This window comes from Anopheles arabiensis, chromosome 3 (genome assembly GCF_016920715.1).
Source record: "Anopheles arabiensis isolate DONGOLA chromosome 3, AaraD3, whole genome shotgun sequence".
In the NCBI taxonomy this organism is placed as follows: Eukaryota; Metazoa; Arthropoda; class Insecta; order Diptera; family Culicidae; genus Anopheles; species Anopheles arabiensis.
Genome location: NC_053518.1, coordinates 47,927,516 through 47,943,053, shown reverse-complemented (window position 1 = coordinate 47,943,053; position 15,538 = coordinate 47,927,516). Strand labels below are relative to the sequence as shown.

The following is a 15,538-nucleotide window of genomic DNA, read 5'->3' as shown; positions in this document are numbered from 1 at the left end:
CTAAGTAATGTGGTTAAAAGGTATCCAATCTTAAGTGTTCAATTTAATGTACTGTACGTCGACCACCTCCTACATGAAACGTAACGCTAATGTTCTATAGACTTATGTGATATGTTTTAATAAACATTTTATTTTTTAACATGAAGATTAGTTGAGAATGTATGCTTTTGGATCAAAATTGTATTGCTCAGCGGGAAATTTGAGTGATTGCTTGTAACAAGTGTGACAGAGATACAGTTGGAGCTCAATAGTTGACAGTTAATCAAACCAAAAAACTGCTTTATATTGCACATTCAGGATGACATGCCGTAAATAAAACCGTGCGCCCAGACATATCGAGACAATTTCACGCCGGGAAGGGTGAAAAAATAGCCAAAATCAACACTGCTGAAACATATTACGCTAAAATGTATGTACTTCAATATTTTCCTGTATGGTGCACATAGCTTAAAAATATTTGCCATGAAACAGATTGCTTTTGTATGGATGAATGTCATCGAATGTTATCGATTTCGGCTGCATGCTTTACGGCGTGACGCTATTGATGGCGAAATGTCTGATTGGTTGGTATGGTTAGGTAGAATTAAATGTAAATACATTGTTGACAATTAAATTAAACTTGTTGTATCCTGTAAAATTGATCAATATTTTTGTTTCAGCTTTGTCTGTAAAGTTTGGCAATTAAATTTAGTGTTGAAATTGAATTGTGAGCAATAAATAATTATTAATAGCCATCATACTCAAAAATAAATACACATAATCAATAAATAAATCATTGTTCAGAGATTTTTTTCGGATGTACAACTTGACTGATTACCCTTTAAAAATACCGTTTTTTTTACATGGTAAAGCTAATTTTACTCAACATGAAACTCACAACAATGTTGAAATATTTATTTCTATTCCTTTTCGTCTCAGTTTGACTGGAAACCACATAAAATTGAAATCTTATCTTGCTACTTTGTTCGTTTGTTTTGTGTACAAATTGTCAACACAGTGCTATTTTTGTCAGTTTTGTTCCATACTTTGCTTAAGCTCCTCGATGATGTGTTTTTTTGTTTTGCATAACGTTCATACCAAAGGTGCACAATACACAAATTGAAAAGCTCATTTCATGTTACGCTGGTTACAATTCCTGGTTTTATAAGTATGTAAACTGTTTAAGTACTCCATTGTTCGTTCTATATGAAACATATTTCCCGGATGCACAGCAAAATTGGGTTCTGTTTGAATTACATTAGCAACATGTTTTGTAAAAATTATATAAAAGCAGACGGTAAGCATTGTTTTATACCCATATTAGACTTTAACAAGTAAGCAATCCCTGTCGTAGGCCGTCATGTACTTAATGAAAAGAAAAACGTAAAGGATTGAATTAATTAATCTAAATTATTACTAAATTACTGTAAATTACTACAATGGGTAATACACTCAATTATACTAAATTACAATTTATTCTATCAAATTTAACCAACGTGTCACCATTTCATTAAACGTTTCATAAAAGTTACAGTAGGTTTTGCATTGCTCACGATCCAACAGGATGATCGTTATGGGCTGGAGCCCCTTATAGACCGATTCCATCATACTAACAATAGCCAAGGCCATGAGTGGCTTAAGCAGACACACACCGACAACGAATGTTATGGCAAAAAAAAGAAGCAGATTTTTTGTTGTATTATTACCGTAGGTTTTTGTACTGAATATTATGTATAATTATGTTATCATTATCACAGTCATGTTTTTTGTGTGTGTGTTTTTTTAAATTAGTTTCGATCATTGGTTGGTCCTGAAAAAACATCAAACAGATAAATGTTCCATACCTTGCTAAAGTGTGTTGCTTTTGTTTTTTTTTATTTCTTCCTTTTTTATTCCATGTGCGTTTGACCAAAAGTAAGTGTCACTGGGGGAATGATGGCAAAATTGGTCAATTATACCTTCAAAACCCACATGGTTTAATTAACGTTCATCAACAGCACATACATATACACCAATACATTTCCATTTCCAACGGTGGGTAGAATGCAATTAGATGCACATGAAGACGTTTGCTTTGTGATTGGAATATGAATCATTGTGTATTGGGATTTGTAGGACGTAAAACACACACATTGCATGTATACACACATGTACATGTCTTTCTTGTTTTTTTTTTTTTTTTTTATTTATTTATTTATTTTTTTTTTTTTTTTTTTTTTTTATAGAGACTTTGAACCAATTGACCTTATTCGCCTCTTTACTTTCTTTGTTGTGGTTTGCGGTGGACACAATGGTCTCACTTATTGTTCGCTATGGCTAATCGTATTTGATCACTGGTCGGTGGAAATACGTAGGTCGGTTCAATTTCGTTGAAATCAATGTAAATCTTCTTGTGAGGCTGAAGGTGCTTTGATATCTGCTGAAACGATGGCCGCTCGTTTGGATCCTCACGCCAGCACTGCAACATCAAGTCGTACACATCAACTGTGCAGTTTTCCGGTCGTTCCAATCGCTTCCCTTCCTGCAGGTAGGCAAACAGCTCATGATTGCTTACCGAAGGATACGGATAGCCGCCTGCAAGTAGAGTAAAACATATACATTTTTGTTCATTCATGTGTGATTTGTACTGGTGTAGTAAAAAAATCACAATTCCTGTAAGCCGAGGTTGGAGAATGTATGTTCATAAATTAATTGAAAATAGTTTCAAATCTAATCTGAATTTATTTCAGATTTTATTTCATCCAGCTTAATTGCGTTGGCTTCTACTTGCATATTCTATCAAGTACTGTTCAACGATGGTAGGACACATGTTGTTAGAACGTACATATCCAACCAACTGTATAAAACCAACCGATAAAAGTTGCGCTAAAATCATTAAATTAAGCGGTCTTAGATAAGTTCCATAACCTCTTAGATGAAGTTTCGGAAAGTTTACAAGTGTAATTAAATTTTCGCGCAAATGTTTACGGTTTGTCCGCGGCCGCCACGTAAAAAATGTTGACCTTTGTCTTTCAATAACGATTTGTATTCGTTTTCATGCCCTCCCGGCCACTCTCTCTCTCCGGAGTCAAATCCATGGCCTGCAACCGGAAAACAAACACACCACAGTAGCAGGGAAAGTGATCGAAATCTGCAAAATCGTGGAGAAAAAAACTGATCATGCAATGACGCAGCATTGTATGCCCAATTTTAGATTGCCCAATTTATGGGCCGTCTTAGAAACGGATTAGGAATTGATGGAAGCTTTAGTTGAAGCATGCCTTCTTCGGGGAATGTAACAGTGAACGAAATAAAGAAGCACAAACACGAATCGCCACATTACTTATGTAAATCGTGCGTTTATCCTTCGCTAAAGAAGCATTGTCTTACCAAGTATTGAGGCTAAGGACTTGCGTCATTTTCGGCAGTTTTTAATGTTTTCTACAAATTTGTATTATCAATGCTAATTTTGTAGAAGAAAACCATGCTGCTAGGGTGGAAAACTGGCAGAATGAGTAATGAATGTAGTTGGTTTAGTTTTTCTTTAAATCAGAGGATATTTTTTGATAACCCAAGAATGAAGAATGGAAAATGCTCGAAAATGCTCGACAATGCTCGACAATTGCATGGTGAATATTATAAATATAATTGTTTGGGAACCAGTGGACCAGTCATTTCTTTTAGTATAAGCTTTCTCTTCTTTACAGATTATTTGGGCCGATTCTTTTGTCAAGTAAAACGTTTAAATCTGGGTTTAGATCTTGTACGGACTAAGCAAGAAAAAAGGTTTGTTTGTTTTTTGTTGTATAGAACTGAAGTTCTTATCATTATTTTCTGTGACTAAACTTTTGTAAATCTAGATGGTCAACAGAACAAAAACTTCTAGAACAAGGGTTGGCAAACTTTTTACTAAAAAGGATAACTTGTTGAAATTGTTGAATATGCGGGCCTGCGGGGTTCAAAACAATAAAAAAAACTTCTGCTGGTTGGAATTGTTTGGCAACAGGCATGCACATTGTTTGTATTGTTTATCCAATCCAATTGTTATATTGTTTATCCAATCCAAAATATCCAATTATATAACACTTTCCAATACACTGAAACCGATGAAAAAGAGCCCTAAACTGGATGTTTTTCAATCGAATAGTGTTTAGAATAAAACGCAACACTGTGTGTGTCATGTGGACACGTATGTTCTTTGTAAAATAGGTAGAAAACTAGCACCTGCTGCCGCCCGCCAATGGTGAACAAAACTCTTTCAAAGTGATGGCACGATGAAAAAAGCAATCTCTTTGTTCCAATTATTAAGGAGGATTGAAATAATTATTTTTATTTTATAAAAGTCAAAAATTTTGCCACCGAATCGTGAGAATTTACTATATTTGTTTGATTTCAATCAAAATATACAGTTAATTGGTTTACAGGATGAAATAAACCTTATTCGATGAGGCACAATTCTTAGCAATTTTATCTAAAAAATCTAAGAAAGTTTTAATCGAAATCCGTCAAAATCTTTCATTTGCGTAAAAATTCGAAAAATTTAATAATGGAATCTATGACAGAAATGCTCAATAGGGAGAATGTCAGTTTCCATCAATGTTTTATAAATATTTAGAAAAAAAACAACGATTTATACAAAGTGTGCAATGATTGGGTGGGGCGCAAAAATTACCAATAACAGATTATTAACGGAGTCGTTATACAAGGGCAGTAAGTTTTCAATTGCAATACAATGCAATTTCTCCAGAAAACTTAATTAATGATACACTGTAATTATGTCATTTCACTATACACAATACATTTGTATGACATAAATCCCATCAAAATGAATTGAAATCATGTGCTATTGTTTAAAGCAAATCTTCCTGCAATACAATGATGGCAAATCGTATGGCTTCAGCAACAAAGAGCGGGTGGAATTTTTTTCAAACCTTGATAATGACCATAAAAAGGTGAAAAAAACATTCACAAAGGTGAATGTGGATCGAGTAACATGGTATTTATTTATCGCATATTGTTGATTAGTAGTGTGCAGGTTTGAAATGAGAGTATTTGATATTTGCTTTTAACTCAAAGTTTAATTACTATAATCACGATAGTAATTACGAATGGTAGTTTATTCACTGTAAAAACACCACACATCATTTAAGACTTCAATTGAAGTATAATTTTTGATGGAATGGAACATCAAGGCCATCCACCATCTGGCGGAACACAAAGAATTGGATGGTTGGTAAAGAATAACGAGATTAATTTTTGTTTACGTTCAGTAAGCCTATTAAAGATAGCTCAGGAAGAATCCTACAAAGCTTACATTTTAATCAATCGCTGCTCGTCTGTTTAATAGTATCTTTTAACCTAACAATTTTATTAGCATAAGAGGAGATGTAAATTTTAACGTTGAGCAATATGTTGCAAAACATGACATTTATTTAACAAAAGTGAACGATTTATCTGTTAAAGGCGAAGGTTGTTGCGCTAAATAAGAAGAAGAATAAATATTGCATTTTCCATTGCATTCGTTGAAATTAATGTAAATATGATGTAATTAGAAAACTTTTTCGATGGTTCCACAACGAGATTTATACACAGCCGTTCTTGGCGTGGACAGGCCTCAGCCCCAGGATGCACTACCAGATAACAAGATATAGAGGCTCAAGCCCGGTATCGACTTAGCACACTATACGCAGGACTAACTATGCTGCTATGGTTAAATAATCAAATCACCAAAATTCTACTCAACGACGGCGGTTGTTGCATAAACACAGGGTTTCCCACAATTCATTGGTCAGTTCCAATAATTTTTGGGCCAGTCTACGATTTATTCATCGTATCCCATAGTTTTTTGGTTCGTTCCCATAATTTATTGGTATCGTCCGATTGGATATCAATACAATCGAACCAAAAAAATCTGTAAGAACGCTGTAAGAAATGAATACTTTTGTTTGAATAACAAAACACGTCGTAGCTGTATACAATTTGTTTGATAAGATTAAAAGAAATAAATAGAAGTTTAATTGTTTTGAGTGTGAAGACTGTTGGTTATACGGACAATAAAAAGAAGTGAAAAAATGTTGCAAGTTTTCGTTAGAAATATTTAGAGTGTAAATGTCATTTCCGTACATAAATGCAAAGCCCTATTCAAAGCCTGTTATACAGTAGTGCTTTTCTTCTTATTCTTTTAAGAAGATTAAAGTATGTCATTACCACAAGCATAATGTTTTAATATACATCACATTCAATGGAAACAAATACATAAACTACAAACCACAATGACAATGTTTAGTTTGGAATTCCTTTATTCAGATCCTACGTTGTGTTTCTTAATTCTTCCTCTGTTTCCCTATCTGGACATGTGCCCCAAAACTCCTTCTGTCAAAACAAAACCTGTCATCCTAACGTCATAAACGTCTGTCATGTCCCAATTCACAAAACCAAACGTCTCATAGCAAACATTACGGCCACCTAAATTTCCTAAATTTACATCTACTAGTACTGCTCTTCCTTTTCAAATGGCAACAAACATACGCGCGACACTGGACGTTTCAGAAACCCTTGTTGTGTGCGAAGAGTTACCACGCGAACGATACCATCGGAACCAGGATGAACTTCGTGGATTCTGGCTAGTGGCCACTCGCAGGGAGCAACGTTATCCTCCTTCAAGATCACCATTTGGCCGACAGCCACACGCTGAGGAACAAGAATCCGTTGATTATTGTTGTGTAGTTCACACAAATACTCGGTCCTCCATCTCTTCCAGTGCCGCTGCACTAGCTGTTGAAGCAATTGAAATCGGCGCACGCGGTTCTCAGGGACGTCCACAACGTTGTTATCAGGCAGCGCCATCAAAGCCGTCCCGATGAGAAAATGCCCCGGTGTTAGGGCATCTACTTCACTAGGATCTTCAGATAAGGGAGTTAAAGGGCGGCTGTTCATTTGTGCCTCTATTTGCACCAGCACTGTTGACATCTCCCCAAACGATAGACTTTGTAGGCGAAAAAGCTTTCGCAAGGTACGTTTCGCCGACTTGACTGCTGCCTCCCATAGTCCACCAAAATTAGGCGCACGCGGGGGTATGAAGTGCCATTCTACCTTGTTTCTAGCACATTCCGCCAGTACAGCCTCCTTATGATGCGGATCGTTGAGAAGACAATGCAACTCCATTAGCTCAGTGTTTGCTCCTCGAAAGTTTAGCCCATTGTCTGAGTAAACCTTAGTAGGAAATCCTCTACGCGAAACGAAACGACGGAATGCTGCAAGGAATGCCGCCGTAGACAAATCCTCCACTAACTCCAAATGCACTGCTTTGACTGCAAAGCAGACAAATACAGCCGCGTATGCCTTTGTTGCAGCAGCCCTACGATGAGGGGGGCTTGAGATAGAATGGCCCGCAATAGTCAACTCCTACAACCGAGAAAGGGCGCGTAGGCGTAGCACGAGATTCAGGAAGTTGCCCCATAGTTTGAGATACTGTTTTAGGATCCGCTCTAAAGCACGTTACGCAGCTCTTGCAAACCGAATTAGCAATTCGTCGGCCGTCGATCACCCAATATTCCTTTCGCATTTCAGCCAACGTGGCGCGAGGACCTGCGTGAAGCAATCGGCGGTGATATTCGACTGCTATTAGTTTGGCAAAATGACTACTTCCTGGTAGTAGCAAAGGGTGCTTTCCAGAGTACTCGATCCCAGTTTGCTGTAGACGGCCACCAACACGGAGTAATCCATCTGCATCGATAAAAGGATGCAGAGATTTCAAACGAGAAGTTGCACGTACAGGTTTTCCGGATGATAATTCTCGCATGTCGTTCGGAAAGTAGACGTTTTGAAGCATTTTGACGAACGTTATTTTTGCGTTCTCCAGATCTATGGTGGTAATAAATGCTTCTCTGGAGGGATTCTGTTGGCGCCTGTACCCTTTCCATCGCAAACAGTATGCCGTGAATCTTAGTGCCTTCCAATAGCAAGAAAAACGTTTCACCCAATTCACCGAATCAATCGAAATTGCTGCTATGTTCTGCTTCTTGCGCTCCATCATTTCCTCAGGTGGAACTTCTATCATCTTACTTTCCTTCCACTCTTCTTGTGGCGATGACAACCAACCAGGGCCATGGAACCACAAATCGGACGATAATAGCTGCTGGGGTAGAGCTCCTCTTGAAACTATATCAGCCGGATTTTCTGTACCTCTAGTGTGCATCCATTTGCAGCACTTTCCGATGTCCTGTATCAACGATACACGATTTGCTACAAAAGTGACCCATGTATACGAAGGAGATTTGAGCCAATGCAAAACCACTCTAGAATCACTCCACATAAATGTTTCGATTTCTTGCATGCCCATTGATTTGCTTACATGATTCCACAAATTTATCGCCACCACTGCCGCACAAAGCTCCAATCGGGCCAAGCTGATTCTCTTTAACGGAGCTGGTCTGGATGGACTTTTATTTGGAGGTACATTTTCTCTATATCGGCTGCTATAGCGATCGGATGCAATCGAAATCTTAGCAAAAGGTTCAGCAAACTATCTTGGATGACCGGGCCTTTCATTAATACGTCATTCAACGAGCAGCCGCTCGCTGTCTTAGCCGATCCATCAAACACTGGACGAATTTTAGTGCTAGTGCTGCATTCTTTTACTACAGGATGGTGAGGCAAGAAACATTGTACGGATATATCGTTATCACCTTTAGCCTTTTGCAGATAACCTCGACTTACGTATTCACTAATCACTGCCGCATATTCATTTTTCAAAGCAGGGTTTCGGTCGAAACGGCGTTCTAGCTGCTGAAAACGTCGCATAGCAAAAGATTTAGACTCACCTAAGTTTTTAGCCACTCCAGCGTGCTTGAACGGTAATCTCACAATATATCTCCCGGAGGAATCGCGATCATGTTGTTGCTGAAAGCTGTCCTCGCACTCTTGTTCCTCGGACGTCCATTTAACGGCCTCTGGAATTTGCTCTATTTCCCAAAATTTAACAATGAGCTCTTCGAGCGAAGGTTTGGTACCAACATGCATGATCGACTGCGGAACGATGCTTGTTTGGTACCGCATACGGTAGGATGTACTGGTGAGGAGAAGTGTAGAGGAACGAGAATTTTTTGCGTAAGTGTGTGCGTGTTTTTGCACACGCTGCTTGAGCTGGGTGCGCGGCGCTCAGCGATCAGTCGCGAATCGATACGGAATAAAGACACACGTGAACTGTACGAACAATATAAATTCCACCGTGTACGGCAAATAAAAAAAAAAAAAATATCACAACGTAGGGCAAATTTGCTAACGATCACGGGACAGAACATTTTTGGTGCGTAGTGACCAGGATTTTGATAAATCCTTCGGTTTTTGTGAAAACCGGCGTACAGAAGCGTTTGTTCATTAAGCAGTGCTGCGGCACTCGATCTGTGTTAGTGTTTGTGTGTGTGAGCCTTTTGCAAAATGTCGAAGCAGGACAAGTTGCGGTACAAGGAGCTCAAGCGGCACCAATACATGGACTCCATCAATCGTGTGAAAGAGTTCGTAAAAACGTTCACAAGTGAACAACAAAATCAAGTGTCGACGCGACTCGATCGTTTGGAAAAGATTTGGGAATCTTTTGAAACAGTGCAAGAAGACATCGAAGATTTGGAAATCTCCGAGGAAGGCGTTGCAACTAATGCGCGTATTAGAGCAGAAATGGAGGAAACGTATTTGTACGCAAAGGCGCAATTGCGTAGTATGTTGCCCATTCCGGCAGCCGCTGAAGTTGTGTCTGTTGCTGCAAATGCTGCTTCATCTTCTTCTTCAAGAGTGAAGCTCCCATTGATCGCACTGCCAGAGTTCGCAGGAAATTTCGATGCGTGGTTAACGTTCCACGACACATACGTCTCACTCATACACTCATCGACGGACATAACGGCAATCGAAAAATTCCACTACCTTCGAGCTTCACTCAAAGAAGAAGCTGCGAATTTAATACAATCCATTTCGGTTACGAGTGAGAATTATGATTTGGCATGGAGTACGATCGTCAAACGTTATTCCAACCCAATCATTTTGCGTAAGAAGCATATTCGATCGCTTATATCGCTTCCTAAGATGAAAGAAACGGGAGCAGTGGCGCTCAACCGTTTGGTTGACGATTTTCGACGGCATGTCAAAATCCTAGAACAATTGAAAGAACCCGTGAAATCGTTCAGTTCAATTCTCATCGAGTTGATGGCGGATAAGCTGGATGATGAAACACTCCGTGTGTGGGAAGAAGCCCATGCCGATGAAGATCCTACATTTACGGACATGATGGCGTTTTTGGAAAAACGTGTAAGAGTGTTGGAAACACTGGCAATAGAGAAGTGTGGTGCAGTTCCCAAAAACCAATAAAGACAAAAGTATCGTTGCATGCTGCTACTACTAATACCAACAACGTACCAGTGTGTGTGATGTGCAAAAAGAACGGGCACAGTATAGCGTCGTGCAATGTGTTCAAAGGCACTAATACACAAGAACGCATGAGAGTGGTGAGTGAGAAAAGGCTGTGCAGAAATTGCTTGAAAGCAGGACATTTGGCCCATGCGTGTGCGTCCAAATACAATTGCCAGCAGTGTTCTCAGCGTCACCACACACTACTTCATGCTCACGAAGAAAACAGCAGTGTATTAGTGGGTGAGACTTCTAGCTCTTCAACAATGGCGTTGGCATCGTCGAAGAAATCCGCCGTTAACGCTATACTTTCTACAGTGGTATTGGTTGTTGTCGATGCATACGGCAAAGAACACTTGGCGCGAGCATTGCTGGACAACGGATCGCAGCCGAACGCGATCAGTGAACATCTTTGTCAGCTTTTACGACTACCACGAAAGCCCGCTAGCGTTTCAATTGCTGGTGTCGACAGCACTACCACCAATGCAAAGCACATAGTATGTACAGAAGTGCGATCTCGGATCTACCACTACCGACAAGCAATGAATTTCCTTGTGTTGAAGAAAGTAACGCAGAACATTCCTTCAACGTCGTTTTCTACTGCTGCCATCGGCGTTCCTTCGAACTACGTTCTGGCCGATCCAGATTTCGGGACCGCGCGGCGCGTGGATATGATCATCGGTGCAGCATATTTCTATTCGTTGCTGCGTGGTGGACAAGTGCATTTGCCAAACCAGCGAAACGTTCTCATCGACACGGTGTTTGGCTGGCTCGTAACAGGAGATACACCGACCTTTCATGAATCGCAATCGCAAACAACAATTAGTTGCCACATGAACCAACCGACAGGAGGCAACCGACAAACTACAAGAACAGCTGGAGCGATTTTGGAAGGTCGAAGAGCTTGCTATAACATCATTGTCTCCTGTTGAACAACAGTGCGAGCAGTACTTCAAGCAGACGACGAATCGAGATCACACCGGCAGATACGTCGTTCGCATGCCGAAACACCACGACTACGCTCAGATGCTTGGCGATTCGAAGGCTGCAGCCCAGAAGCGCTTTCGGTTGTTGGAGCAGAGGCTGGCTAAAGACAAGCATCTGAAGCAGCAGTACGATGACTTCATGCGAGAATACGTGACGCTGGGTCACATGTTTCCTGTGCCGGTTGAAGAGGACAGCATGGCTGCGGTTCACTACTTGCCGCATCATCCGGTGGTGAAAGAGTCCAGCACGACGACCAAGGTGCGTGTGGTTTTCTACGGCTCGGCGAAGACAACCACGGGGCATTCTCTAAACGATGTCTTGCATGTAGGACCAGTCGTGCAAGATGAGCTGCTGTCTCTCGTCGTGCGATTCCGCAAGTATAAGGTGGCGGTGATCGCCGACATCGAGAAAATGTATCGCCAGGTGAGTATGCATCCCGATGACCGACGTTTACAACGTATTTTTTGGCGCTTTCAGGAAACAGAAGTTGTACAAACTTTTGAGTTGGCAACGGTGACGTATGGTCTGGCTGCATCGTCATTCCTAGCAACACGTACACTACTTAAACTAGCTGAAAATGAAGGCGCTCCTTATCCTTTGGCAACTGAAGCCGTAAAGAAGAACTTGTACGTGGACGATCTGATCTCCGGCGCAGAAAGCATTGAGCAAGCAATTCAACTTCGTGACGAACTGACCAGTCTCATGTGTAAGGGAGGTTTCAGGTTCCGAAAATGGTGCTCAAACGAGTTGAGTGTGCTTGATGGGTTGACACCTGATCTGCTTGGAACAACAGCATCCCATGAATTCGAAGCAGCCGCAAATGTCAAGACGCTTGGCATGTGTTGGGAACCACCAAACGATGTATTCCGCTTCACGATTGCTATCCCTGATGTACGACCCTACACGAAACGTACAGTGCTATCTACGATTGCCCAGCTGTACGATCCGCTTGGCTTGCTATCGCCTATCATCGTGCAAGCAAAAATCCTCTTACAGGAACTTTGGGCAAACAAACTCGGTTGGGATGACGAATTGCCGCGCAGTTGTGTGACAAATGGGAAGTGTTTTGCGAACAACTCCCCATGCTAGCTCATTTCAAGATCCCGAGATTTGCTTTGACACCCAACTATAACTATGTAGAGCTGCATTGTTTTGCAGACGCATCAGAAGCAGCTTATGGTGCGTGTGCCTACCTGAGATCGCAAAGCATCAACGGCACAACCCAAGTCACGCTGCTAGCTTCTAAATCGAGAGTGGCTCCTCTCAAACCACTTACCATCCCTAGACTGGAACTATGCGCAGCCTTGCTAGCTGCCAGATTACAGCAGAAACTAATATCAGCCATTGACATGGCAGTAAACGAAACACATATGTGGTCCGATTCAACCATCACGCTGCAATGGCTTGCAGCACCACCTAGAACGTGGAAAACTTTCATCGCAAACCGAGTAGGAGAGATACAAGCTGCTACCAATGGATGCATTTGGCATCATGTGCCAGGGATCGAGAACCCTGCCGACATGCTATCCAGAGGTGTTTCTGCGGAATTGCTTTTGGAAAGCAACATGTGGATGCATGGACCAGATTGGCTGATGAACGATAGCTCGTGCTGGCCCAGCAAATCGTATGGACAACAGCACTTCACTGATGATGAGCTGGAAAGAAAGGGTAACGTTGTGTTAACTGCCCAAGTAGTCGAGCCCGACCCATTGCTCCTACGATACTCCTCATTCAGAACGTTGGTTCATGTAACTGCATATTGCATGCGATTTTGCCACATTGCGCGTGGTAAAGAACAACGCGAAACGAGCAATCTCTCTGTGGATGAGATTCAAAATGCTAAAATCGTTTTAGTAAAGATGGTACAGCGACAAGTATTTCCCGATGAACTACGACAACTGCGTAAGAAACAAAAGCTTGCTGGTGGATCCCCACTCAAGCTACTCCATCCATTCATTGACAAGGATGGTGTCATGCGTGTTGGTGGCAGACTTGGACATGCCGATTTGCCATTCTGTGTGAAGCATCCGATCGTCATTCCTGGGTATCATCCATTTACCCAATTGCTGTTGAGGCAGCAACATGAGAAGGTGATGCATGGTGGCATCACATCAACACTTTCAGCCATTCGCGAGGAGTTTTGGCCATTGAATGGCAGGAGAGCGGTTCGATCTACCATCCGAGCATGTTATCGCTGCAACCGAGCCAATCCTGTTCCAATTCAGCAACCGATGGGACAGCTACCGCTTTCTCGAGTCACTGCAAACGAAGCATTTGTCTGTACAGGTGTGGATTACTGTGGGCCGATAATGCTGAAGCCTGTTCATCGCAAAGCAGCTCCTCAAAAGGCGTACCTATGCATTTTTGTATGCATGAGCACCAAAGCAGTCCATTTGGAGCTTGTGGGTGACCTAAGTACATCAGGGTTCCTGAAGGCGTTAGACCGTTTCATCTTCCGACGAAACAAGCCGAACCATATCTATTCGGATAATGGTACAAATTTCGTCGGCGCAAAGAACGCTCTTCATCAAGTCTACCAGATGCTGCATGACGAAGCTCAAAACCGTCAAATCAATAACTATCTAGCAGAAGAAGGAATTGAATGGCACCTTATTCCACCTCGTGCACCAAACTTCGGTGGGCTTTGGGAAGCCGCCGTGAAGGTGGCCAAGAAGCTTTTGGTCAGGCAGTTAGGTGTCTCGCTACTATCTTATGAGGATCTGGCAACAGTGCTGATCAAAATCGAAGGCTGCATGAATTCTCGTCCGTTGACGCCGCTTTCGAATGACCCTAACGATTTGTCAGCTTTAACACCGAGTCATTTTCTCATCAAGGGAATGATGCGTCCACCTCCAGAAACTGACATACGGGATGTCCCGACCAATCGACTCGACCAGTATCAGCGGTTGCAGAAGTACGCTCAACATTTCTGGCAGCGCTGGCGTACAGAGTATCTTCATGAGCTTGCTCAGCAACAGCGACGTAATCCACCAGAACAACAAATCTCTATCGGAGACATCGTCATTATCAAGGATGAACATCTCCCACCCGCTCGTTGGTCCTTGGCTCGGATCGTGGAAGTACACCCTGGGCAGGATGGGATTGTGCGTGTTGTTACCTTAAAAACTGCCTCTGGGGTAATGAAGAGACCTTCGTCTAAGGTATGATTGTTAGAATGTTCACGAGAATTTTGAAAACTTAGTTGTTCAAGGGGGCCGGTATGTTTGGTACCGCATACGGTAGGATGTACTGGTGAGGTGAAGTGTAGAGGAACGAGAATTTTTTGCGTGAGTGTGTGCGTGTTTTTGCACACGCTGCTTGAGCTGGGTGCGCGGCGCTCAGCGATCAGTCGCGAATCGATACGGAATAAAGACACACGTGAACTGTACGAACAATATAAATTCCACCGTGTACGGCAAATAAAAAAAAAAAAATATCACAACGTAGGGCAAATTTGCTAACGATCACGGGACAGAACAATGCTCTTATTATCATCAGCTTCACCCTTTACTTTACCGGTCGCTAACCACCCAAAGACAGAATCAATAAACGCTGGCATGTTTCCGACAGGCTTCCTAACCTTGACTGTACCATGGCCCTTTGTCTGCAAAAATTCATGGTAATATTCTGAGCCCAGCAAAATATCAATTTGACCGCCATTGCCAGCCTCGGGATCAGCCAATTGAAAATCACGATTAAATAGTGACGTGTCGATACGTTCCGGATGGTAGCCAGTAATCATTGGTAGCACCGAAAAATTCATTCGACGTTTGTAGGCGAAGTTCCTTGATGCTATTTCCGCTTCAACGGTTTTAGCTGTGAATACCGGGCATTTGCCTACGCCTACTAGCTCTTGGCTGCGACCTTTTCCGTTCAGATGCAAACTGCGACATAGAGCTTCTGATATAATATTTACTTGTGCACCGCTATCGATCAACGCTCTTGCTTGTTTCTGCTTTCCTGAAGAATTTTTAACAAAAATAATCGCAGTAGATAAAAATATATGATTTTGCGATGCGGTTACAACTGCATTTACTGACGAGGTGGTGCTACTCGATTCGTTCACGTTCAACTCGTTCATTTGTTCCGATAGCGATCCATTTAGCTGTTCTCTATGCAGAAGAGTATGGTGTTTTTTTATGACATTCGGAACATCGAAATCTCATCTTGCATGCCATAGAGACGTGCCCCGGGC

The 15,538-nt window shown here is 41.6% G+C and overlaps 1 protein-coding gene across 6 annotated transcripts in view; it reads right to left on the bottom strand.

The window, feature by feature from the left end:
* Window positions 1-869: 869 nt before the first annotated feature.
* LOC120900598 (fibroblast growth factor receptor) overlaps window positions 870-15,538 on the bottom strand; it is a 42,712-nt gene continuing 28,043 nt past the window's right edge. For 4 of the 6 annotated variants that reach the window (XM_040307825.1, XM_040307823.1, XM_040307824.1 and 1 more), the window contains one exon: window positions 2,202-2,553. In XM_040307825.1, coding sequence (XP_040163759.1) covers window positions 2,276-2,553 — 278 coding nt within the window. In that variant the 3' untranslated portion in view covers window positions 2,202-2,275. Of the gene's footprint in view, window positions 2,158-2,200; window positions 2,554-15,538 lie in introns of those variants that run through there. The other 2 variants (XR_005739222.1, XR_005739221.1) reach the window with 2 other exon arrangements.